Raw genomic sequence first — 25,245 nt, 5'->3', positions numbered from 1 at the left:
TATTTTCTCTGATGATGGGTGGAACGTAATATCACTCCAGATGTATTTTGCATCAGGGGTCCACTTTTAACTGAAGAGTGAAAACAACCTTCTAAATTTTCTGATTTATCATTTTGTGAATGGTCTGTAATCCAGAAGATCATCTTCTTATCTTGTTTGATTGTGAACCATAGAACTTCTCAACAAGCCAGACATCTTTTCATTCCTTCTCAGTATTGCAATGGCTGCATAAACACTAGATTATAAGCAAGTAAAGAATGGCAAGTACAGCCTGCTCATATCATGGTGTTCATCTTCGTTCAATTAATCTCCGAAACCAGCACCATGTGTACCATAGCATCACATCTACCATATTAATAAGAAAGCGAAGTTCAGTCACTCAAAATTGTCCAAAGGGAACAGTGAAATGTGGTCGGGATATAACAGATTTTATCGGAGGAGATCTGGTGAAGTTCGATCTAGGACAGTGGTTATCAGATGTGGAAGAGCATAAGGCATTGGCCATCTATACTCCTCACGAGGGAGGTTACGAGGGGAGGTATCTTAACCGGCTCAGGTACCAGGGATACCAATTCTTAGACCTGACGGCTCGCGGGCTAGGTGATCCTGAGACTACACTCACCAAAGTTCATCCTGTTTGCCCAGTAAGTTTAACAGCTATTTCTGAAGAATTAGTGCATTATGTTAATAACAACCACAGTTGAATGATTTTTTTTTCGCAATGTTGCAGGCTCACGTTGGGAAGCAACCAATAGCAAGGTGGTATTTCCCACCAGAAGTTGATTATAGACTTTCCTTGCTTCCTCCAAATGCCAAAGGTCTTGTTGTTTGGATTATAGAAGCTAAGGTAGTATAATTTACACGAGATAATATTACACAAATATACTATCGGGTTTTCTAATGTGTGCCCAAGGGCACACAATAAGCACTAGATCTTATTGTGTGCCCACATTAGAAAGACCGATATACTATATACCATTAAATTCACCTGAGGATCACTCTATTATGTGCATTCATGCTTGAAAGTGATGAGCAGGTTTTGTCCAAAGCAGAACTGCAGTTTCTTGCATTACTCCCAACACTCCGGCCAAAAGTGAGGGTGATTGCAGAATGTGGAAACTGGTACACACAATACACTATCTTTAAGCATCAGTAATCTATAACTTCTCGCGAAGACAATGTCATATTATACGGTTTTGTAACTTGTAAACGACACTTCATTTCTAATGAAGCTAGCTGAGATCTTTGATATAATTCATAATGCTTTCTGCAGGAGAAAGGTCATGTGGAGACCGCTTCAAGATATTGCAGACGGAACCATAAATGAAGGGGCTTGATCTCAATGCTAAGCATGCAACTAAGACAGAGAGTTATTATCATTTTGTATGATTCGTTTTCCGGTCAAGCTCATGTTGTATCAGAAACTCGGTAGCTGGATATAAAAGAATTCAGGGACCGGTACATGAAATTAAGTTTGATAAATTTTCAGTTCAAGGTATTTGATGATCCAAATATTAGAATAAAGATTCTATTACTCTCCACTTAAATTATTGATGGAAGTCTTGACAGACCATCTTTGTAAAATGATACTCCCTCTGTCCCTCCCATTTGTTTACATTTTCCTTTTTGGGATATGCCTTCCAATTGTTTACATTTCAAAATTTTCCAAAAATAGTAAAGTTTTTATAATTTTTATATTAACTACATCCACTACTTTCCTCCACTATACCCACTTTATACATATAATATTAATCGGTCCCACTACTTTACTCATTTTTTCAACTTTTCTCCACTAATTTATCATTTTTCTTAAACTCCGCGCCCCACCCAAATGTAAACATTTGGGAGGGACGGAGGGAGTAATTACCTAACTCATAGTGCTCTTATAGAAATCGGCCGATTTTTCAAAAATCGCCGATAAATTACTCAAAAATCGGTCGGAAATATTTGTCCGATTTAACTTATTTTCGATAAATTGCCGATAAATCATCCGATTTTTTAAAAATGCTCCGATAAATCGCAAATCGATATCTTAACCGAATAATTCGATTTCCGAAATCTGGAATACCGGTTATAAATAAAGGAGTGGACAAACAAATCAACACAGTCATTCAACCATTGAGATAAAACAGTAAACATATGATTACTAGTTCTGCCAAAAGCCAAAAGTTCACCTTTCTTTTTCACAAACACCAAGTTCAGTACTACACTAAAGTCTAAAAGATACCCTAACTGCTGCAACATAGATAGATAGATAGGGCAGTTACTTTTTTACAAACACCAAGTTCAGACAGTACTACTAAAGATAGCCTAGCTTCTGCAACATAGATAGATAAGGAACATAGACAGGGCAGCTTCTATTTCATATTGATCCTTTGGAGTCAAGAATTGATTTGGGACGCAACTGCAGTACAAGACACCACACAAGAAAATGATATTAATATTAAAAATTATAATTACTTGCAAATTATGGTCAGTCATGTTAACATTTAAACAATTTTAGGCTTGCCTGATTACTGTGGCCACACTTCTTCTTCCTGCAATTCTTAGCGCGAGTGTGTAGACGTGCATAGCAGCTAAAACGCACACACAAAATAAAAAATATCAGCAACGTTTCAGAAATTTCATATAATGTGCGTGTGTGTGAGAGAGAGAGGGAGAGAGAGAGATTCAGAGAGAGAGGGAGAGACAGGTAGAGAGGGAGAGAGAGGGAGATAAAGGGAGAGAGAGAGAGGGAGAGACAGGTAGAGAGGGAGAGAGAGAGGGAGAGAAAGGGAGAAAGAGAGGGTTCTACTTCATATATGTAGAATGTTTCACATACAGACAAATAAGCAAAAAATTTGACTCAATTAACAGGTGAAATTGATACGAGAGAGAGAGGAAGAGAGAGGGAGGGAGGGAGGGATCTCAGCCCGAGAGAGAGAGAGAGAGAGAGAGGAGCTTTAAAAATTACTTGCGGCAGATGAGCTTGTATTGGTTAAACTTCTGAGCAAGCTCCACCAACTTTGGATCAGTAGTCCTGTAGTGCTGTGTACCTCCTTTGCCTCCGATTAGCCTAGAAGTAAGATGCAATGTGGCCTCTGCACCAACATAAACACAAATCACATTTAAGTTCCAAGATAATTATACAAATTTGAATACATGTAGATGAATGTTTTTATAACATGAGCTAAAAACATGCAATATATATACCTTTGCGGATATCATAATCATCAACGACAAGAGCATCAGCCAGTTCTTTTCCGCGAAAAATCAAGCGCTGCTGATCCACCGGAGCACCAGCTTTGTGCTCAACCAGTGACTTGACATGTTGAATAGTGTCACTTGGTTCAACCTCTAGAGTGAGGGTCTTTCCAACCAAATTCTTCACAAATATCTGCATTCTCTGTAATAGCTCAAAACTACTGAAAGTTAATTTGTGTGTGAGGTAAAACTGGGTAAATAGGAAGGCATTTATAGGGGTAATTTTTTTACTTGGGGCATACATAAAGCCTAAAGGTAATGCCTTGCAACAGCAACACATAATTTGCGTGGGGGATAATTTTGGAGTAGTGCCCAAGCAAAAGTTGATATAGCTCCTGCATGCCTACACTACACTGCATTAAAACTTTCTTGTACCATATTAAGCCTTTTACATATAATACTGGTAATCACCAAGTCCTGTGTATTTTAAAATTTTAACTACTTATTTTCACAGCTATGATTTTTAACAGAGTCTTCTTAACATGAAGTTAACTTGATACCAATAACAACATTTTTGAACTGGATAGTGCTTCAACACTCCTTCATTAGAAAATATTATGGTCAAAAAAGGTTAAATTTACGCACAAATTATCCATACTCGAGTAGAAGCACTACAAGTAACACTACAAGTAATGTCAAAGTCCTAGAGAATTTTGATGTGCTTCATATATTACCACGTCAATGATAATGTGAGCCAGCCTCTGGGATTCAGGGGAGCAATGGAATTGACCTCTGGGATCAAGTCCGGGATCCCTGTATCCCCCAGGAAATCAGGCCTGTTCTCTTTGAGGATCGTACTGCACCGAGTTCTAGCCTCGATGTGGTTCTGCAGCAGGGAGAGATGCAGGATCGCCCTGATTCACCAATTACACCCCCTGATTTTATTTCTAATTGCCCTTCTCCATCCACAGGCACTCCTGCTCCCTAGGCCTCGCGCCTCTCCTGATTTTGTAACTAAACTACATTTACATGTTCTTGAAGCAATTTAGTGCAAGTTGTTTTACAAGACTAAATAGTCATGTCACAAACTCACAAGTGTGATCATCTCTTTGCTATTGTCTCCGGAAACTTCTAATAATGAAATAGCAGAAATTACTTTTAGTTTAAAAACTGTATGCAGACATATTGATCTTTGAGCTTATGCTAAGATGCTTCGTGCTTGTCGAACACACACAACTATTTATAACAAGTGAAGATTAGTGTTGTTTTGTTTAACTGGATATATTTGGAGAACATTGAAGTTGTCTATTCTCTATGATTATCACACCCTCGACATAATGTGCGACTCTTCTACCTTTTACTGTATTATTAACGCAAAATTCATCCGGTTAAAAAAGTTGCAGAGGCGATAATGCTCTGAATCAGCCTATATATGTTGGAGAGTTTCCTCAAGTTGTTTGAAATGAGCAAATATAATGAGAAAGCAAGTTTGTAAGACTGTGAAATGGGAAACTTTCCGTTTAGCTGAGTTGAGAATGAAATGTTAGAAGTATAGGTCCATTTAGTAACTTCTACTAACACCTTGAGGTTTCGGAGGGGTCTCAGGAGAAATCTCGCATTATCCTCAAATTGTGGACACTACGTGTTAGTTTCCTCCTTAGCGAGATTGTGCGTTTGTGACTAGTACAAAATGATCATCAATGGTCTTCCAGAAATCCCTAGTGTTGATTTAGAGATTGAAGAGCACTGATGAATGTTTTCTTATTTTGTTTGTTATAATGTTATCATATCCAAATAGTCTTAATTGAAAGGGAATAGATCTTCATACCCACCAATATTTCTCACTTGCTTAGTTGTACACTTAATGTGGCGCAAATTCAACTGGATATCATGACCAGAGGATTTCTTAGAAACATATGGCACCAGATAATTTTCTAACTATGAAAATTTGCTTCCAATCCATTAACCAATGAGATGCTGCTGAGCTGTACTATATCATAATCCACATATCTAGCCAGTTACCTATATAAGGCCCTTCACCCTCTATTTTATTTTTATAAGCTGCTTAAATCATATACAACATCACCCCACGGCAGCCAACACAGTGACACGCAGAGTTCAAGAAGCTTTCAGAGAATCATGGCAGCTTCCAGCATTCAGCAGTCGAGTTTTGCTGGTCAGACAGCACTGAAGCTTAAGAATGAGCTTGTCAAGAAGGTTGGCAGCCTGGGAGAGGGACGCGTCACCATGAGAAGGACTGTAAAAAGTGTTCCAGAGAGTATATGGTAATGCTGCATAAATATTATAAACTTTAAAAGATTTACCACAATTGCCAATTTATAATGTCAAAGTAAATTTTTTATTTTCATAGTTTCTTAACTTTTATATGTTTTGATTCACAGGAAGCAGCACTTGTAATGGTATTTAACAAAAACAAAAAAAATATAAAATTTAATGTTTAGGTATTACCCCTTTGCCATTAAGTCTTGATGAAGCATATATTAGAAATAGCCTCTATTGTTGTTTAATTACCATCATTTTTCCAACAAGTCCTTGATAATTCAACAGGTATGGACCTGATCGTCCAAAGTACTTGGGCCCATTCTCTGAGCAAACACCATCATACCTGACCGGTGAGTTTCCTGGTGACTACGGCTGGGACACTGCTGGCCTATCAGCTGATCCTGAGACATTTGCCAAGAACCGTGAGCTTGAGGTAATCCATTGCAGATGGGCCATGCTAGGTGCACTAGGATGTGTTTTTCCTGAGATCCTTTCTAAAAATGGTGTCACATTTGGCGAGGCCGTGTGGTTCAAGGCCGGATCTCAGATCTTCTCAGAGGGCGGTCTTGACTATCTTGGAAACCCGAACCTTGTTCATGCCCAAAGCATTCTTGCTATATGGGCTAGTCAAGTTGTGCTAATGGGTTTAATCGAAGGATACAGAGTTGGTGGAGGTCCGCTTGGTGAAGGACTTGACTCTATTTACCCAGGAGGGGCATTTGATCCACTTGGATTAGCAGATGATCCTGAAGCATTCGCAGAGTTGAAGGTAAAAGAGGTGAAGAATGGAAGATTGGCAATGTTCTCAATGTTTGGATATTTTGTTCAGGCCATTGTCACAGGAAAGGGTCCAATTGAGAACCTCTATGACCATGTTGCTGATCCTGTAGCCAACAATGCATGGGCTTTCGCCACCAACTTTGTTCCTGGAAAGTAAAAGTACATGTAGTATGTGCCTTCTTTGCACTTCTTTGGAGAGACTGAAGTTATGTACTTGTACATTAAAGCTTTCTTAGTACCAAAAAGGATCCTGTTGTTTCCAATGAATTATCTGCAGTTTGACAATATTCTTTATGTAAAGGTTTACCATTTATTCAGATTTGTGAAACCCTGAACCAAATCCTAAGTTTACTGGCATTTGACTAAATAACTCAAAACTCAAGTTAATGTTCAATGTCCCAACAATTCACATAAATATGAACCAGAGAATTGCAGGAGAAACTTTTTTAGAAGAGATTGCTGGTCGTCAAGGAACCGGTTACTCTGAAATCTCGAGATATTAGAGAGTGGCTCTTTTCAGGATCTTATATTATTCTAACAATATGCATCCATGACTACAGTGCAACCTAGCTTGTTAAGTTTATGCCAGTGGAAAAATCGAGCTACATTTTATCTTTCACCGACCATATAATTTAAGAGAAAGTATCCGGAATATCACAAATTTATTCTTTGTTACAGTTTCTATTGCATTAAGAATTAAGTAGACCAACAAAGTTTGGGTTGTATAGACTGGTGTAAGTTAAAGGGTTGAATGAACTAGTGCTCAAAACAAAAGGGTGGTTCCACAGAAGCAGCCTAAATGTTCCATCTACATAAAGCTGCCAGCAGAGAAAAATTAGAATTGTTTCAGAATAACTTGTTCTAGCTTTAAGTCAAAACTCCCAGACTTCTCGAAAATGCATTGTCCTCGTTGATCTGGACAAGGGTGGCTCATAAGATTCTATATAGTACTCGTGTTTGATGATCATAGTTATTTCAAGAACATGTAAGTTTAGGCACAACAAACAAAGTTCGTGTTAGATTAAACTATCGCATTAGACTTGCATTCTTTAATATCGATGCAACAAAGACAAAGGTTTCGTTAATAGCATATGTATCCTGAAATAAACATGTCTGTTACATTCATATGACCAAGTCAGCACACATGGTTATTTCAAGAACATGTTAAGCTGAACACTACAAACAAAGCTGGCAAAGATGGATGAAAATTGATAATAGAAACAAAACGGTTTAGTACAAGTTGTAAGAATCTGCATTGCGTTGATCATAATAAACTAACATCTCATGCTCAACATTTTCCTCAGGTCAACTAACCAGCCACCTGATAGAATATCTTTCAAGTTAGCCATCTCAAATCTCAAGGCATGAAAGGGTAAAGAAGAAAAAGAAAACAAACAAGTAAAGCCTGAGGGCCATTTTAACATTTTTGCTGTCTTTTTGAACTCTAATTTTATAATGTGAAGCTCCAGATATTCATTCCACACTTCTTGTCAATTTCTTTGCAACACCTATCAGAACATGATACTATCTGAGCTGTGACCATTCACATTGTTATCGAATTGCAACTCATTTGCAATGAAATGAACTGACATGATACTATCTGAGCTGTGGTTTTTCGAGACTCTGAATGAAATGAAGTAAACTGGCATGATACTATCTGAGCTGTGATCATTCACATTGTTACAGAATTGCAACTCATTTGCTATATAAAAAAACATGAATCTGGTGCAGATATCCGGAGAAATGAAGAGATAAAGAGTTCATGAAAATCGGGTCAACGATAGTTATTCTGCAGAAGCAATGTGAAAAAGGTTTAACTAAGCAGAAAAAAACAAACAAGTTAGACAAGGCATTACCTAACCAAATATCAACAGCTAACAAGCGTCCAAATGATATTCTCCACTTTCATTTGTTCTTATATTCTCACCATTTTCCTTGTTAAAATTAATCCATTACATTTAAAATTTTCTTCTTGAATTTAGTTTCAAAGTAGCCGATTCTCCACTTACTACATCCTCCTCCAGAATCAACTACAAGTGCAAGAAATTCAGAAGTTATTGCCAATAGAAAAACATATTCTCTTCCTATATATATGCACATTAGTAGGCTAGCTCTTCAAACTCCCAAAGAAACATACAAATAGTAGTACATAGTAATACTCTTATCAATACCACAAAACATTCAGGGACACAACTTGAGTCCATGGCAGGGCAATGGGGAGACCATAGTTCAGTAAGCGCGTCGATTGCTCTCCTCCAAGAAAGATTCACACAGTTACAGAAGATGAAGGAAAAAAGAGAGGAAAAGGAGCATCAAAGGCTGGTTTGTTCTGAGCCCTGGCATACTCTGCCAGCCCCGGCCACACCGTCTGAGCATGCAAAGATGAATTTCCAAAAAGATTGGACATTTTTATCGACAACACCTCAGCAAGAATCATCTCCGGTGTCTCTTGGAAGCTTGCAATCTATGAGGAACAACATGCACTCTCAAAACTCATGGTCTAACAGTGCAACATCTGCAGAAATAACAGCAAGAAGCCCATCATACAATTACGATAAATGGGATGTTGATACAACACTACATTTGTAAACAATCTAATCTCTTTTGATCTATATATAGTTCTACATTGAGGCTTATCTTTTCCTTTCCTATATCCTTAACAATAAGACATGTAAACGAATAAGGAAAAATAACTGCATATTGTTTATTGTCATCGAAGATTTTTAAGCTTTCGACAAATCTACAGCACATCAAATTTTTTATGATCTATTTGGAGCTCAGAAGATTCCCCGTCAATTGGTACAGAGAAAACATGAGTTTTGTTATTTATGATCATGAAGATTTGATGAAACATGAGTTTTGAGTTAAAAATTAAAAAAAAGTTCATACTTACTCATACATATTGGCTCATCTTGAAAACTTTCTTTCAATTGGGCACTCTCTCTGTTCTGGAAAATACCTTATACTTTCAAATTTTTGTGAAAACACTTTTAAATATTTTAAATAAATTTAATAATAAAAAAATGTTAAAGGACACCATGAAGTTATAAAAAATTGACTTCATTATGATTATTAGAAATCAAATTATTGAATATTTTGAATAAATCTCGAAATTCGAATATTTCGGAAATCAGAACTATTCGGTTGAGATATCTATTTGCGATATTTACAATTTATCGAGCTATTTTTAAAAAATCAGAAAATTTATTAGCGATTTATCGGAAATCAGTTAGACCAAACAAATATTTTTAACTGATTTTTAAGCGATTTATCGGCAACCGATTTCTATAATCGTGTTATTAATTAATTAGTAAATTTGTAATTTATATTTTAACTGGATCATAATTCTGGCCCATAAATAAAATCATTTAAGATCTCCTCGGGTCGAAGACAAAATGACAAAAATGCCCAAATAGTAAATCTAGAAAACTAATACATATCCAGAAGGTTCTAAACCCCTAAAACCCCCTTATCCCCTGCTTAAAACCCTAACTCCCCAACGGATCATATAAAACCCTCCCATCATCGCCCTATAAACACATTCATTTTTATCATCTCTCTCTCTCTCTCTCTCTCTCTCTCTCTCTCTCGAAATCTCTCTCCCTGAGCCAAAATGCACAAGATCTCAAAGCGCTCCGTCTCTTCTATTCTTCGAAACGGCGCCGTTCGTTGCAGAACGCCCGCTGCCCCTCTCTCCGCCCTCAATCTCTCCAATCTTTCGGTAATTGACACTTTTAACCCTATCATATGTGTTTGTATATTTTTGAATTGTGTTCTTTTTTATGTATTTGTGTCTAATTGACTGTGTTAATTGATGTGTGGTGATAAAAAGATTACTTTTTTTTATTGTTTATGTGATTTATGTTTCTTTTTGTGTATTTGTGTGTGATTAATTGTGGTATTTGTTGTTTAGTGATAAAAAAGATTACTTTTCTTTGTAAGCAAATACAAAAAAGTTTTTTTCTCCGTTTGTATAATCTGTGTTCCTTTTGTGTATTTGTGCTTGTCAATTGCGGTTTGTTGTTTATTGTTTTCGATGGTTTGTTTGTAATTAACTGTGTTTATTTTTGTTTAGTGATCAAATTGTTTACTTTTCATGGCAAGAAAATAATAAAAGTTTACCTTTTTTTCTCTGTTATTTATTTATGATATATGTTAATTTTTCTGTAATTGTGTGTTATTAGTTGGGTTGATTGTTGCCTAGTGATCGAAAATATTAGTTTTTCTATAGCTAGAAAGTAAATGGGATTGCTTTTTGTTTTCTCTGGTATGCAGAATATTATTAACTATCGATATGTATTGTTAAATTACTCTATTAGACCTTATGCGTGATTGTATACGTGATTGTAATATAATTTTTTGTACTAAAATGTTTTGTGTGTAAAAGTTTAGTTTATTATTGTAATATTAAAGTTTAGTTTGTTAGTGTAAAAGCTTGATCCATGATGATCTGATGGATGTGTTTCATGTTAGATTAACGTTTTGAGATGGATGGAGTGTCTTAAATTTTATACTGTGTTGGAATGAGTTTGTGTACTCCAGATGTTCTTATATCATTATGTTTTGGAATTGAGTTAATTTTGAATTTGCACAGGCTGGAGAGGTTGACTCCAAACCGAGATGGTTCTCAGCCCTACCTGCTGGTACATCCAGTGGTTCTGTATCTTCTAAGCTTTTAAAAACGAGAACTGAGTTTTCTTTAGGGAGACGATTTGAATCATCTGCTGCAGCTTCTGAATCATCAGACCCGCCTTCTGAGAAATATGAGTATCAAGCGGAGGTTGGTTTTTTCAACAGTGTATTATTACCCTGCCATCAAACAGCAAAAAGATATGTTCAATTTATGATGTTGTGACTGAAACAGGTGAGCCGACTCATGGATCTCATTGTCAACAGCCTGTACAGCAACAAAGAGGTGTTTCTTCGGGAACTTATAAGGTATTCAAGTCTAGATTTTTAATTCATAGTCCAGATTTTAAATTCATACTGTATAATTTGGGTGAACTGTTGCTTTATGTTAACTGGCACTTAATTAATTAAACTGAGGCACATAAGAATGATTGGTGTGAGGCTCATCATTGCAAATAATTTTTATAGAATACAATGTCCTTCGGTATTCAATTTTTTTAGAAAAAAATACGTTATCGTTGTTATGTTGTGAAATGCCTTAGGCTAGGATTTAAAAATACTGATAATAAACTGAGGAATTAGGATATGTTGTGCCATGTGAACAAGTAACAGTATATTTATCTTGTTTTGGTTCGGTTCTTGCTCTTTTATGCATGTCCATAGAAATGCTACTTCAGTGTGTTATTTTTTTTGTGCATAAAATGAAATACTAATATGCTGTTGAATTTATTACTATGCAGCAATGCAAGTGACGCCTTGGACAAGCTTCGGTTTCTCAGTGTTACAAATAGTGAGCTTATAAAAGATGAAGTTGATCTCGATATTCGTATCCAATCTGACAAGGATAATGGAATAATTACAATCACGTAAGTTTTGTAGCAAAAGATAGTTGGTGTTGGTCATCTTTTATTAGTTAGTGCACCGGGATTAATCCGATATTTATATTGCAGCGATTCTGGTATTGGTATGACACGTGAAGAACTAGTTGATTGTCTGGGTACGATTGCACAAAGTGGGACAGCCAAGTTTCTTACTGCATTGAAGGTACAAAGTTTAGATCATCTTTATGTTTCAATTCAAGTCTTTGACAAGCGATGCAGTCCTAATATTCTAATATGTGACAGGAAAGCAAGGATGCTGGGGCTGACAGCAATTTAATTGGTCAATTTGGTGTTGGATTTTATTCAGCCTTTCTAGTGTCCGACAAGGTACCTTTTAAAAAAAATATTATATTGATATTTTTGTTCTAATGGCGTAAAAGCATACATATAAATTGTTGGTCTTAAAGCCATCAAACCTTGCTTTCTTCATATGAAGGTTGTTGTCTCTACCAAAAGCCCCAAATCTGATAAGCAATATGTATGGGAAGGAGAAGCAAATTCTAGCTCTTTTACTATCCGAGAAGAGACTGACCCTGGAAAGATCATCCCCCGGGGAACCCGTTTGACACTTTATCTCAAGGTTTGCTTACAATCATGCTCGAGTTGTTTATAATTCTCTTTAATGCTCTCTAAGCTTAACATGTGTATTTTGTCTAATGACCATTAACAGCGTGATGAAAAAGCTTTTGCTCATCCAGAAAGGATACAGAAGCTAGTGAAAAACTATTCGCAGTTTGTTTCATTTCCAATTTACACTTGGCAAGAAAAGGGATATACTAAAGAGGTGGGTATTTTTTCCATGATCTGTACATGTATAAATCTACATATATTGTATTGATATCCTAACTTGGTCCTATGCAGGTTGAAGTTGATGACGAACCAGCCGATGTGAAAAAAGATGAGCAGCAGGATGTGAATTCTGAGGAGGTTTTGTGCTGAATTATTTGTGTTCCATTGACATATTGTTTCCATCTAAATGTTGTCTTAACTTGGTGGGGTATCTTTATTTATGTAACAGAAAAAGAAGAAAACCAAGACGGTTGTGGAGAAATATTGGGAGTGGGAACTTACTAATGACACTCAGCCAATATGGGTTTGCCTCCACAATCCAATTTTATGAATATATTAAAAAAATAGCGTCTGTTCCGTAAACTCATTATGTTATTTTTAATTGACAGCTCCGGAATTCAAAAGAAGTTACCACAGAAGAATATAATGAGTTTTACAAGAACACCTTCAACCAGTACTTGGAGCCTTTGGCTTCGTCGCACTTTACAACTGAGGTAAGATAACTCTTTAAGTCTGAGTAGTTATTTTTTTGTGGTATTTTAGTAAATAGCTGTTCTCCCTTATCTTTCTTTGAATCTTGGAAACAGGGAGAAGTGGAGTTCAAGTCTATTCTCTATGTGCCTTCTATGGCTCCATTTGATAAGGATGACATACACAATCCTAAAACAAAGAATATAAGGCTTTATGTCAAACGTGTATTTATTTCAGACGACTTTGATGGAGAACTGGTAATTACAGTAACAAATTGGTTTGAGCTTTGAATAAAGACTGTAAGGGTATTGTGAACTAATTTTTTACCTTTTACTTTCTTGTGAATTGAGTAGTTTCCTCGATATCTGAGCTTTGTGAAAGGTGTTGTGGATTCGAATGATCTTCCCCTGAATGTATCACGAGAAATACTCCAAGAGAGTCGTATAGTGAGTATATTCTGTACTATGTTGCTCTCATATGTGATTTTATATCCCCCTTAATCTGCATGGTAACATTTGACTTTATATTTCAACAAGGTCCGTATAATGAAAAAGCGATTGGTGCGGAAGACATTTGAAATGATAAGACGTTTATCTGACAGCGAGAAGCGTGAGGTAACTCTTGTTCCATCTTATCTTGCATTTTCAGTTACCTTACAAATTGCTTCCTCCAAGTGAAAGGCATTTTAAGTGTTGATATATTTTTTTAGTGTAATCCTTTGTGCTAAATTGTTAGAAGTACATCAACTCACCTTAAAAGGCTTGCTCTTTTTATAGGATTATGAGAAGTTCTGGGATAACTTTGGCAAACACTTAAAACTGGGTTGCATTGAGGATCGTGAGAATCACAAGTACCTTGGTCCATTGTTACGATTTTTCTCTTCACAAAGTGACGAGGAGATGATCAGTTTGGATGAATACATTCAAAACATGAAGCCTGAGCAGAAAGACATATATTATATTGCTGCTGAAAGTGTGTCGAGTGCAAAGAATACACCCTTCCTGGAGAGGCTTCTTGAGAAAGATCTTGAAGTATGTATTTTGTTTTGTTTACGAAGTCGTATCAAATAATATACTGCTTACCTGTGTAATTAATTTTTTTGAAAGGAATTGCACCATTGATTTTTTTTCTTTAAGCATTGTACTGATGAACTTCTTTGGTGCAGGTACTTTTCCTAGTTGATCCCATAGATGAAGTTGCTGTCACAAACCTAAAATCATACAATGACAAGAATTTTGTGGATATTAGCAAAGAAGACCTTGATCTAGGTTAGTTCAGTTATTGGTTTGTTTGATGACTAATATTTGGAAATTTCAAATTTTAGTTTTATTTTACTAGGTCCTTTAAATATCTTTTAGTTTTATGAGGTTATTCTGTCAACTTGATCTCAAGAGACAAAACTGTCAGTACAAGCATTGAAATTTTCTTTGGCACACTTTGTGTGGATGCTGAATGTTATTATATTCTGAAGGTGAATTGAAGGATGAGGTGGAAGAAAAAAAGATTAAAGCAGAATTTGGTCAGACATGTGATTGGATAAAGAAGCGGTTAGGTGATAAAGTAAGCAAGGTTCAGATCTCTAACCGACTGAGTACATCACCATGTGTTCTTGTTTCTGCAAAATTTGGTTGGTCAGCTAACATGGAAAGGTGAACTGATGCTTTAGATTGTGCTTTTAGTTATTAAAATTTCTTTTCACACGTTCTCATGCCATGCTTAAATTTGTTGTAGGCTGATGAAGGCTCAGGCTGTTGGAAACAGCAGCAGCATGGACTTTATGAGAGGCAGGAGGGTCTTTGAGATTAATCCTGAACATCCAATCATTAGGACTTTAGATGTACGCTAGTTTGTTAGATTTTTATAATGGTTCTTTCAGATTTTGGCGAAAGTAGCAAAATTTGACCACATAATTTAATTTTGTGATCTGGTGAATGATGCAGAATGCATACAAAAATAGTCCAGATGATGAGGAGGCCTTGAGAGCTATTGACCTCTTATATGACACAGCACTAGTTTCCTCTGGCTTCACTGTAAGTACTTACCATCAACTCTTAATTTTTATCTATAATTAGTAACTTGTGTGTCCACAATTCAAAACATCGAGTAGGGATGTTCTTTAATAGGCATTTGGATTTGAGTGCTGTTTTTTTTTCTTAGTAATTGAGATGCTCTGCAATACTTCTTATTAGGAAACCAGGATCCAGGGATGTATTAATTCATTTATCTAGCATTATTTCTTTAACAAGTCTTATACATATCGAATAGTTTCAAGGAAAAATGAAGTGAGGTGTTAGAGCCAGCATACTCCTAGGTTTTGGTAGAGTGAATTATGCGTGGAAGTATTATGTGTGTGTGTGTGTGTATAACTTTGTGCTATTCATGCAGCCTGAAAGTCCAGCTCAACTTGGTTCGAAGATCTATGAGATGATGGGCATGGCACTCTCTAGCAAGTTTGGAACAAGTAATATTAGTGGATTTCAACAGGATGTGACTGCTGCAGATACAACCAATCTTGGAACTGTGGAAGCTGAGGTTATTGAACCTGCAGAAGCTGAGGTTATTGAACCTGCAGCAGCTGAGATTATTCAACCAGCAGAAGCTGGTTCTCAGAAATAATTGTTTCTGCAGACCTGTTGGTACCTAGAAGGGAAGATAATGCTAAAAACTAATGTAAATGAGGGTGGTAGAGGTTTAGTAGCGAAGAAGTCTGTTTTGAAAGAATTATAGCCCAGATTTTAAATCTTGTCGACTGACAGGCTTATTTATGAGATTTGAACTACTACATAAATTAACTATTTTGTATTTTGTTCCTAAGCTTATTTAGCTTATTTGTTCCTGAAACAATTTGAACTTCTGAAGGATGTTTGGTCTGTCTCCTTTGAAATGTTCAGCACTTTTTGAGGTGGTTTAGTATAATGTTCTTGACATGTTGGTTTCTAGCATTGGAAACAAATTTGGAATTGTTGCCGTAAACCTTATTGTGAATAAATGAGATTTAAATTTCAATATGTTTTTGCATTTAATTTTATTGTGACCGACAGTTACTTTGTACCTTAAGACCATGCTCCCGAATTTTTATTAAGGAAAGAAGTGAGTGATAAGGAGGTAAAGTACCTTTATCTTAAAAATGGGATGAAAGTTTTGAAGGTTAAGTATTTAAAATTTATATTCATGCTCACTTTCTTTCGTTTCTTCAAAAAAATTGCGAGCACGATTAAAAATAAAAATGAAACTTTTTTTACTTGTATTTGTTTTTAAAAACTCGGGACTAAGGGGTAAATCATAGATTCAAAATGCCCTCTTTAAAAATGGGTATTAGTTTTATTTAAGTTTTGTGGAAGTGAAGGAATAAGGGTACAGGTCATAGGAGGAAGCCGACCTAGTGGGGTGTGTGACCGCAGTTTAAAGGGACAAATTAGATGATGAACAAAATGTATTCTTGTGACAAGTTAAATAATTAGCAACATATATGCAAAAGATTATTATTAAAGGGACATGAGATCAGAACCGTGCAATCAATTTAATCCAACGGTTGTAACAAAACCCTGCCCTGTAACATCCCTATAAATTAGCTTAAACGGTTTATTAGTTCTTAGTTTCTTACTCTTTCAATATCGGCAGATCCGTTGATTAACTCAATCATCATCTTTCTCAGAAGGTCAGCTCTTTTTTATGAATGTGTATCATTTGTAGGTATCTTTTTTATAATCCAATATATATTGTATGAGATGCATTTGTCACTTCACTTGTTTCTGTAAATCTGTGTTTGATTTAATTGTAAGTTATAGTTTCAGTATGCATGTCTGATTTTTATAATGTGCGTTGGGCGTGTGGTTTATATGTGTAATGCAGCTTGTTTTTTGCACGTAGATTCGTTTGTACTTTGTATAATGCAGCTTGTGTTTTGCACGTAGATTCAAATCTAGACCATGACTTGAATCTGAGACATGCTGGTTGCTAGTTACTACTTACTAATATGTAATGTCTAACATGGTTGTGGAATTGTAGTCATGGGAAAAAGCTATCCAACTGTGAGCGAGGATTATAAGGTTGCCGTTGAGAAATGCACAAGGAAGATTAGAGGCCTCATCACTTCCAAGGGCTGCAGCGGGATTATGCTTCGTGTCGCGTATGTCAACTGAATCCCCTCTTCCATTTTCATGTGTGATTATCTTTTACTGTCCCTGTATATCTTTGTGACATTTGTTAAAAATTTGAAAGCACTTGCATGATTTCTTAGCACTTGATTTGTGAATTGTTCAAATTAAAAGGAACAAAAATATGTGATAAAACTAAGATACAACTTCCCTCCTTGTTCCTTAATGTTGTTAGACATTACATGACCACTGTGCAATCCAATTTCTTTACAACATTCGGTATTTACAGACATGATCAAATATTCTTGAATCTCTATTTCCAATTTGCTGGGATTCACAAACCATTTGATTGATGTGAACATGGTTGTCTTATCATGCCGTGTAGGTGGCACTCAGCTGGGACTTATGACGTAAAAACCAAGACTGGAGGTCCTTTTGGAACAATGAGGTATGAGGCTGAGCAATCTCATTCTGCCAACAGTGGCCTTGAAATTGCTGTTAGCCTTTTAGAGCCTTTGAAAGAACAGTTTCCCATCATCTCTTATGGTGACTTGTATCAGGTATTTTCTTTAGCTTCATGTGTATAGAATTATTTGATGCGTCTGAGCTTCATATTTGTTAGTGTCGGTTAAAACCCTTTATGTTATCATCACTGAAGTTTTCTAAATGTTACTGATTGTATCTTACCTCGACATCATTATGCTTTTTTTTTTGGAGATAATGTAGTTGGCTGGAGTAGTTGCTGTCCAAGTTACCGGAGGACCTGATGTTCCATTCCACCCAGGAAGGGAGGTTTGTTGTTATCTTAATTTGGATGCTATATAACAAAATTATAATATCACTGAAAGACAGAGTAAGGATCTCATGGCATGAATCATTATTTTTGTTGGAAAAATAGACTAATGGTTATCTTCAAACTAACAACAAAAATGCGTCAATGATGATGATTTTTAGATTTAATTTTTTGTTTACTAGTTTGTTTTTTTGGGACCCTGATGCATTTCACCTTTCATGTTGATTTTGATTAGTTTTGATGTATAGAAGATGCAATCGTGAATCTTGTCTGTAAGATATTTGTTTAACACTTTGTCGTGTTATTCATGTTGTAATAAATTTATCTGTACTTGTAGGACAAAGGTGAACCACCAAAGGAAGGCCGCTTGCCTGATGCTGAACAGGGTCAGTTTGATGAAATTTTTGCAAAGTATTTTGTTAAAATGGTAGTAAGATTGTGTGCTTAAACAATATACAGCACACGTCAAGGTTTCTCTTGAATATATATTATCAAACATATCAAGCAATCATATTATACAGGATCTGACCATTTGAGAGATGTGTTTGTCAAAACAATGGGACTTTCTGACAAGGATATTGTTGTGCTCTCTGGTGGTCATACCCTGGTATATGCTGACTTCACCTTAAAGTTTATATAGATTAATTTTCACTTGTGAACTATAATGCCGGTATCATTTCTTTTGAATTTGTAGCATTCATGATTTTTTGTTGATACGTTTTTCAGGGTTCGTGTCACAAGGACCGTTCTGGGTACGAAGGACCTTGGACAAGGAATCCTTGCATCTTTGATAACTCCTACTTCAAGTGAGTCCTTAAGATGGTTTTAACATTTTATTTTTCGCTGAGGTGGTTGTATATCCTAAAATTGTTGATTTTATGACAGGGAGCTCTTGTCCGGAGAGAAGGAAGGGCTTATCCAATTGCCAACTGACAAGTCTCTTCTCAAAGATCCTGTCTTTCGTCCCCTTGTCGAGAAATATGCTGCTGTTCGTTACATGCCATCTAACTTTGTCATTGTAGTGGCACTTTAAACTGAAGTGAATTTATGTAATTGTAAATTGTTTATGCTTGATGTTTCAGGACGAGGATGCGTTCTTTGCTGATTATGCAGTATCTCACATGAAACTCTCTGAACTAGGGTTAGTAATTACAGACTCATCATTTTCTTTTATAATGGCATTGACTCGTCGGTCTGATATCGTTTATTTTATTACCATAGGTTTGCTGAGGCTTAAGCTCGTCGGAATAAGACAACTATTTCCATTTTCATGCCATGATTGAGGTCACGAAAATAATTTCGTCTGAAGGTTGTTTGGTCTAGTTGTAGTTCATCTTGCTGCGTTTTGTCAATATGAAGATTAGAGCTTATTTTAGTAGCTACCATTTTGTTTCTTTTTCGTGTAATAATCTTAGCGAATTTTTATGGTTTATATTTAGCATTGCCCCAGTTTTGATTTTGTATGACTTTTATGATTTTATGGTTTATTTAAGGTAAGCTAGTCGTTGAACAGATAATAAAATGCACAGGAACTGCTAATTTTTCATCCTGTATTCAGATGAAGTTAATTATTCTCTTGAATAGGCAAAGTTACTACAAGTTTTTACTGCTTGGATAGAGTAGAGAAGAGGAAAATGATAGAGAATAGCTAAGAGATCAAACTCAAGGGACTACAGTACTATATATGCATGCCAAGAAGCAGGGACGGATCCGAGAATCAAATTCTAGAGGACACAGTCTATATTTTATGAATAAACTCTTATATTTTTAAATTCTCGGGGGCACTTTCATATATTTTCAAAAAAAATAATGGTAAAAAAACGTAAAATTTTGATTTAGGGGATCCCCCGAATCCCTTATTAAATCCTCCCCTGCCAAAAAGTGTGATTGGATCCAAGAATCTTTTCTGGGTTTTTTGTAATTATGATTTCCTCTTCATTTTGTCTTTCCATCTGTATCTGAAAGGTCTGTTATTGAGTTATGAAGGTAACCCTGTTCAAGAATCAGGGGTTCTAGCAAATATTCATCTTTTGCTTGAATGAACAAAATTTGTGTTAAAAGGTCTAATTTTGATGAGTTCTCTTGTCTTGGTTGGAGTTCTCTCTAAGTTTTCTAGGCTCTTTTTGAAGATATGTAAGTGGATTTGTTAAAGATGTCTAGAAATTTTAAGGTTGGTGGTTCAAGTGGCAGACTGCCTACTAGTTATGTGGTGAAAAAGGCTTATGAACCCCTACATAAAAGCAGTTATGGTTATCTATGGAGGACACTACTTGTCTCTACATTTGTTGTTATTCTAGTTGGCTTAGTTTGGTTATCTATGAGTGGGAATTGAAGAATGTGGAGTTGCAAAACCAGTGCCATGTTAAAGCTGAGATCACAGACTAATAAGTGGAAGAGGGCAATTCTTTATCAGAGGTTTTGTATTCCAAATTTCAATCTGTTAAATCTAAATTTCAGAGACATGAAGAGGAATGAACAAATGTTGCTTTTCCTTGTGTCATGGAATTGAGCAAGTTGTCATATTTTACTAATGTAGAAGGTTCAGGATTCAGAAACATTCATTAACAGTTTCACGTTAAGTGAACTTCAAGAACAATGGTATTTGATGATTATTAACAACCTTGTTGGCTTTTCCAAATCATTTAAAAGAAGTCACATACAGCCAATTCTCAAAGATTTAAAAATTAAATTAGAAAATAAACAGAGCCCTTTACTGTTCCATACTTTTTCTCTTGACAAAAGAAACATTCCTGCTCCTTTCCTTTTTGCCTGTATCTTTTAGCACCTCATAGCTAAGAATTTAAATGTGTGTGAGTTAGAAGCTTTCATTTCTGAATTTGAAGCTTGTCATCCTAGTAGCCAGGAAACTTTATTTTTTTTCTTGATGCAACTAACTGATAAGACAATGTATAAGACATACTTGCGGACAACTTTTTGAGTTTCCAAAAATTCAATGGATTAGTTTTTGGTTTGATACTCAAAATAAGTTATACAACTCCTTGCATGAGGATACAGTGTATCACTGCATATAGCTGCCAAAGACAAGGCACTACAAAGATGAAATAGTGTTGTGTGGAATTGGGTATCTGGAGACTTGCTAGTACAAGGTTGTTGAGAATTGAGATGCTTTAAAGATTGTGAATCCTAAAGACCATTGTGTTCGTAGGATCATGGCACCTGCTCCTCAAATTAAAAGCTACTCAATTGTTTTCAGTCTCAGGGGAAAGTTTACTGGACTAGTACTTCTATAGTTCTATTATATTCGAAAAGGTGAGTTATTTTTACATTTAAAAGGCTTCATTGGCTGACTCGAGTTGTGCGCAAGTGGCTTGCTAATCACTTTGATCTTGCCGATATAAGTTTCAAGAATCACGAGGTATTGGTAGAGTATAGGTTTCAAGGGCTAGCTTTATATGATCTTGCAAAAAAAAGAGTAGAGGCCTAGAGGGGAATGCCAAGTACGTTTCAAGCAGTTGAACATATAAGAAGCCTGAAGTAGACTAATTTTCAATTGATATAAAGAGCTATATTGATTTCCGACTATTCAAGACTAGCCAGAGCCCTACACACAATTGCCATAACCCATTTGAGTTTATACAGGCAATAGGTTATGGTCCAGAAGTGTTACCTTGGGTCCTGTACAACTCAATTCCAATTTAATGACCGAGAATTAACTTACCAAATGTATAAAGTGGAGGCTATCTATCAGGCTCGAGATCATAAGCTGCTGTATCTTTGACAATTAAAAATTATTAGTAATAGACACATTAAAAAAACTAAAATTTATCACTAAAACTCCTTAAAAACACAGCAACATCCACAATCACTAGGATAATATAAGATAAGCCTCAGATAATGTTTAACTGTGGCATGAGAAGTACATATATATATGGACACCTCTGATCTAAACAAATTCATGTTAAGGTACCTTTAAGAAAGCTGCGATACAAGATGCTAAGGATTTTCGTATACCTATTAAACAAGTGTGCATAAATTGGTAAACTGTGCGTTCCTCGTTTAACACCATCCAAGCAGATACATTTATTGACTAAATTAAAAAGAACCCTCGTTGTTTTTAAGACGGAAATTCTTAAAAAAGCAAGCTTGCCCAGCCAGCAATAAATGCAAAGCCACCAACTGGGGCTAACTTAGAGTATGTTCTGTCTTCAAGATAAGCCACTGCATAACATCTGCAGAAAGAAGTTCCTGCTTTAGTTATTCCTTTCAAAAAGTAAATACTCAAGTGAAAACTGCTGTGGGTAGCTTTATTTGTTTGTAATTTTACTGACAGCTTGACACAAGTGCAAGAGAGCAATTATCTCAAAAAAATACATTATTCCCTCTATAATTAGTTGTAATTTGTAAAATATAAAAGATTTACACCATACTCCTTATGAAGTCCTTAAATGGAAGCATATGATCTGAAAAATCTAGACAACATAAATAACACTAACAGATATAAATTAAACCTAGCAAATTAACACTCCATCTGTTAAAGTGATCAATTCCATCGCTAAGAACAAGTCCAATGGTTGTGCTAAAATACGTATAGCTATTGCTATATTTTGAAATCAAAATGTGATTTTGATGTTAAAATAGAAAATGTTCCAATGTATAAATGGCACCTAACATTACCTAAATAAAGCTATAATTCAACTACCTAATCTTTCGGTGCACAATTGTATTGTCACTATAACTTTAATTACCCATTTCACCTATTTGCAATACTTAAGTGGCAATTATAGCTAGCAACTTCTACTCTTGGTTCTGAATTTAGCACCAAGTATATTTTGTTATTTTGCATCCACGTTTAACAATCCATTCTAGTGCGTTACTTTTCAGTTTTCATGAATGTTATATTATAGATATAGCATCTCTTTTAGCCCCACCACTGGACTTATTCACATCTCGTTTAGCTCTAAGAGACCTTATTCGCAGTACTCTAATAACCCATGTGAGTGTAGGTATTAACAGTTCAAATTATGTCGGTAATCATCCTAAAAGTGACCTTTCCTATTGCATTCTAATTACATCGTATTAGAAAGTACAAACTACAATGCCAAGTACTGGCAGAAAAGTATGTCAAGCTTACATATTTACTCATGCAAAAGAGAGATCAATGGAATGTGGAGGAACTCGGCAGAAAAGAGGGAGTTTTGATGATAGACATTATATAATTAAAGGATTCCTCACAGTAAACTAACCACTCGAGTACCAAAAAGGGCCACAAAAATTTAAAAGAACATAAACTAAAACGACAGCAGCATAAAACAAAACTAAGCACTCTCGTCCCGACCCCCTTGCAGCACAGCACACTCTAAGACAGGATCAAATAATCCATCATCTATCTCTAAATCAGAACTTTATCATACACTAACACATAAACCACATTCAAATAATCAGAATAAGTACTTACGTCCCCGAGAAAGCAATAATTCCAGTAGTGAGAAGTCCACCAAACTAAATCAAAACAAACAAAAAAATCGCAAAAAATTCAGCAACACAAGTACACAACCAACCAGGAAAGACAAATCAAAAACAAGCATACGAAAAGCGAAACATACAATGTGAGGGTGGGTGGCAAGAGGGGCAGCCATAAGTGCTGCAGTGTGAACCAAATGATAAAGAGATGCAGTATGCCAAACCTGCCCAAATTACAAATATATACATATAAGAAGCAGCAGTATACACAAATTAACAACTAAAGAAAAAGGGTAATTGAGTAAAGATTACATCTTTATAAGTGGGGTTTTTGGGCTTGAAAGCATGAGCACCATAAGTGCCCAATCCAAGAGCTGCCATACCTGTTTGTATCATATAAATCAAGAACATTCAAGATTATTAAATTCATAACTACACATAATCTGAAATCATTTCTACTAAGAAAAGAGGGTAAGATAATTATATATAAAAAAGAAGATATTAGTGATTAATGTACCGGAAAAGCCAGCAACTTTGTGCCAGATGCGAGGATCCATTTTTGTTGATGCTCTTCGTCTTCGGTCTTCACTCCGACTCACCCCTCTCTACTCACTTTCTTCTTAATCTCTTTTTTCTATTTTTTTAACAATATTTGGTCAAATAATTTCCTTTGGGATTGCAATCTCGTTAACGCACGTCGTCTAACATTTTACCGCAAACTAGTCTGGGCCCGTTCTCCAAATTTCGCTATTTAGCTCCGGAATTGGAAATTGTACAGAGTCCAACAAAAATTATGTAAGTTAATTTTTGACGAGTTTCTGATTGGTTAGAAGAGCTCAACCACTAAATCAGACTGGGTTGAATTCTTAGCAATGGAAACAATTTTTGAGGAGTTATTTATGCTGGAAAATAATTTATTATAGGTTTTTTTAAAAAAATATCCATGTTACAGAAATTATTTTCAAAAATATGTTCCGTAATATTTACAATATCGTATGTAATTTCGAGTAAACTCCTCCGCAATATTTGCAATATCGTATCAAACTTTGAGTAATCTTAATTACAACTTGATATGCAACAATAACGGATATTTTTGATAAATTCCTTTTTTAAAAATATTTTTCACATTTGATTAAAGGGGCTTGTTATGGATAAAAAACTAAGGTTATTACTTGCTGTATTTAATACTAAGATTCGGGAGCTCAAGGCCTTTAATGGCTGCTCTCGTGTTTCGTGACTCAATCTGCCTTTACGAGATGCCTACGTATCTCTGTGAATTAGAGAATCAAGCCAAAAAACGTAGTTCTGATTTGTGGGGTGAGGCCCCTCATATAGATGTTGGTGGTCCTTGAATTGGACTTGGTATAGGAGACTTGGTGGGCAAGTCTCATAATTATAATGGACTTTGGAGTCCTAGATAGTAGGAAACTGATTCATTATCCTTTTAGGTCCCCTTGAGGCTTATCTATAAGGATTTATATCCTTATCAGGACTCTTCTCAACAGCTGATTTTTCCTTTATTAATTAATTACGAAATTAATTAATAATCAGGGCTTTTGGGCCTTTTTTATTCCACCAGACCTGATCTGATCCATCAGGCTTAACCTTTCTGGTCTGAATATCATACATCTTCATATTGGGCCTAGCAGCCCATTAATTATAAAATCAGGACTTATTTATCCCTATCATTTGCCCCCCAACTTTTGGGAAACATTGATTAGGTTTCGCAGAAGTTAAATCTATTCGTTCCCTTACAGGGTTTCGTTTTTGCGTAAAGTGTGGAGCGACCTACACATTTACAACGAATCTTCCTTTTATTCAGAAATTATCTTAATTTCCAGGAATTTTTCCCTAATTTTCTGGAATTTTCCCTAATTTTCTGGGATTTTTCCCTAATTTCTGGATTTTTCCCTTAATT

The 25,245-nt window shown here is 35.7% G+C and overlaps 6 protein-coding genes across 6 annotated transcripts; 4 read left to right on the top strand and 2 right to left on the bottom strand.

Moving 5' to 3' along the window:
* The first annotated feature begins 81 nt into the window (after positions 1-81).
* On the top strand, positions 82-1,498 carry LOC141697343 (NAD(P)H-quinone oxidoreductase subunit N, chloroplastic). Its single transcript, XM_074501648.1, has 4 exons — positions 82-644; positions 731-847; positions 1,037-1,122; positions 1,274-1,498. The coding sequence occupies exons 1-4, from the start codon at positions 258-260 to the stop codon at positions 1,335-1,337; spliced, it is 654 nt and encodes a 217-aa protein (XP_074357749.1). The 5' UTR covers positions 82-257; the 3' UTR covers positions 1,338-1,498.
* Positions 1,499-2,097: 599 nt separating this feature from the next.
* On the bottom strand, positions 2,098-3,409 carry LOC141698315 (ubiquitin-ribosomal protein eL40 fusion protein-like). Its single transcript, XM_074502998.1, has 4 exons — positions 3,193-3,409; positions 2,954-3,080; positions 2,510-2,576; positions 2,098-2,404 (listed from the first exon to the last, which is right to left on the bottom strand). The coding sequence occupies exons 1-4, from the start codon at positions 3,380-3,382 to the stop codon at positions 2,363-2,365; spliced, it is 426 nt and encodes a 141-aa protein (XP_074359099.1). The 5' UTR covers positions 3,383-3,409; the 3' UTR covers positions 2,098-2,362.
* Positions 3,410-5,239: 1,830 nt separating this feature from the next.
* On the top strand, positions 5,240-6,531 carry LOC141698415 (chlorophyll a-b binding protein 37, chloroplastic-like). The gene is made up of 2 exons (XM_074503105.1): positions 5,240-5,468; positions 5,752-6,531. The coding sequence occupies exons 1-2, from the start codon at positions 5,323-5,325 to the stop codon at positions 6,401-6,403; spliced, it is 798 nt and encodes a 265-aa protein (XP_074359206.1). The 5' UTR covers positions 5,240-5,322; the 3' UTR covers positions 6,404-6,531.
* Positions 6,532-9,722: 3,191 nt separating this feature from the next.
* Positions 9,723-16,024, top strand: LOC141697124 (heat shock protein 90-6, mitochondrial-like). Its single transcript, XM_074501357.1, has 20 exons — positions 9,723-9,967; positions 10,841-11,026; positions 11,111-11,184; positions 11,616-11,741; positions 11,826-11,919; positions 12,000-12,083; positions 12,193-12,336; positions 12,427-12,540; positions 12,618-12,683; positions 12,775-12,849; positions 12,935-13,039; positions 13,133-13,273; positions 13,370-13,462; positions 13,553-13,630; positions 13,793-14,047; positions 14,182-14,284; positions 14,488-14,665; positions 14,748-14,853; positions 14,957-15,046; positions 15,402-16,024. The coding sequence occupies exons 1-20, from the start codon at positions 9,860-9,862 to the stop codon at positions 15,630-15,632; spliced, it is 2,451 nt and encodes an 816-aa protein (XP_074357458.1). The 5' UTR covers positions 9,723-9,859; the 3' UTR covers positions 15,633-16,024.
* A 531-nt stretch (positions 16,025-16,555) lies between these two features.
* On the top strand, positions 16,556-19,369 carry LOC141697587 (L-ascorbate peroxidase 1, cytosolic-like). The gene is made up of 10 exons (XM_074502047.1): positions 16,556-16,674; positions 17,025-17,145; positions 17,499-17,673; positions 17,840-17,905; positions 18,244-18,292; positions 18,428-18,513; positions 18,633-18,712; positions 18,792-18,894; positions 18,989-19,047; positions 19,128-19,369. Exons 2-10 carry the CDS (start codon positions 17,027-17,029, stop codon positions 19,141-19,143), a joined length of 753 nt encoding a protein of 250 aa, XP_074358148.1. The 5' UTR covers positions 16,556-16,674; positions 17,025-17,026; the 3' UTR covers positions 19,144-19,369.
* A 2,353-nt stretch (positions 19,370-21,722) lies between these two features.
* Positions 21,723-24,006, bottom strand: LOC141697640 (uncharacterized). The gene is made up of 5 exons (XM_074502128.1): positions 23,845-24,006; positions 23,640-23,710; positions 23,471-23,551; positions 23,323-23,366; positions 21,723-22,096 (listed from the first exon to the last, which is right to left on the bottom strand). The coding sequence occupies exons 1-5, from the start codon at positions 23,882-23,884 to the stop codon at positions 21,997-21,999; spliced, it is 336 nt and encodes a 111-aa protein (XP_074358229.1). The 5' UTR covers positions 23,885-24,006; the 3' UTR covers positions 21,723-21,996.
* Between the last annotated feature and the right edge of the window lie 1,239 nt (positions 24,007-25,245).

The sequence above is a fragment of the Apium graveolens genome, chromosome 11 (assembly GCF_009905375.1).
Source record: "Apium graveolens cultivar Ventura chromosome 11, ASM990537v1, whole genome shotgun sequence".
Classification (NCBI taxonomy): domain Eukaryota; kingdom Viridiplantae; phylum Streptophyta; class Magnoliopsida; order Apiales; family Apiaceae; genus Apium; species Apium graveolens.
The sequence above is the reverse complement of the archived record's forward strand: the minus strand, read 5'-3'. Positions and strand labels throughout refer to the sequence as shown.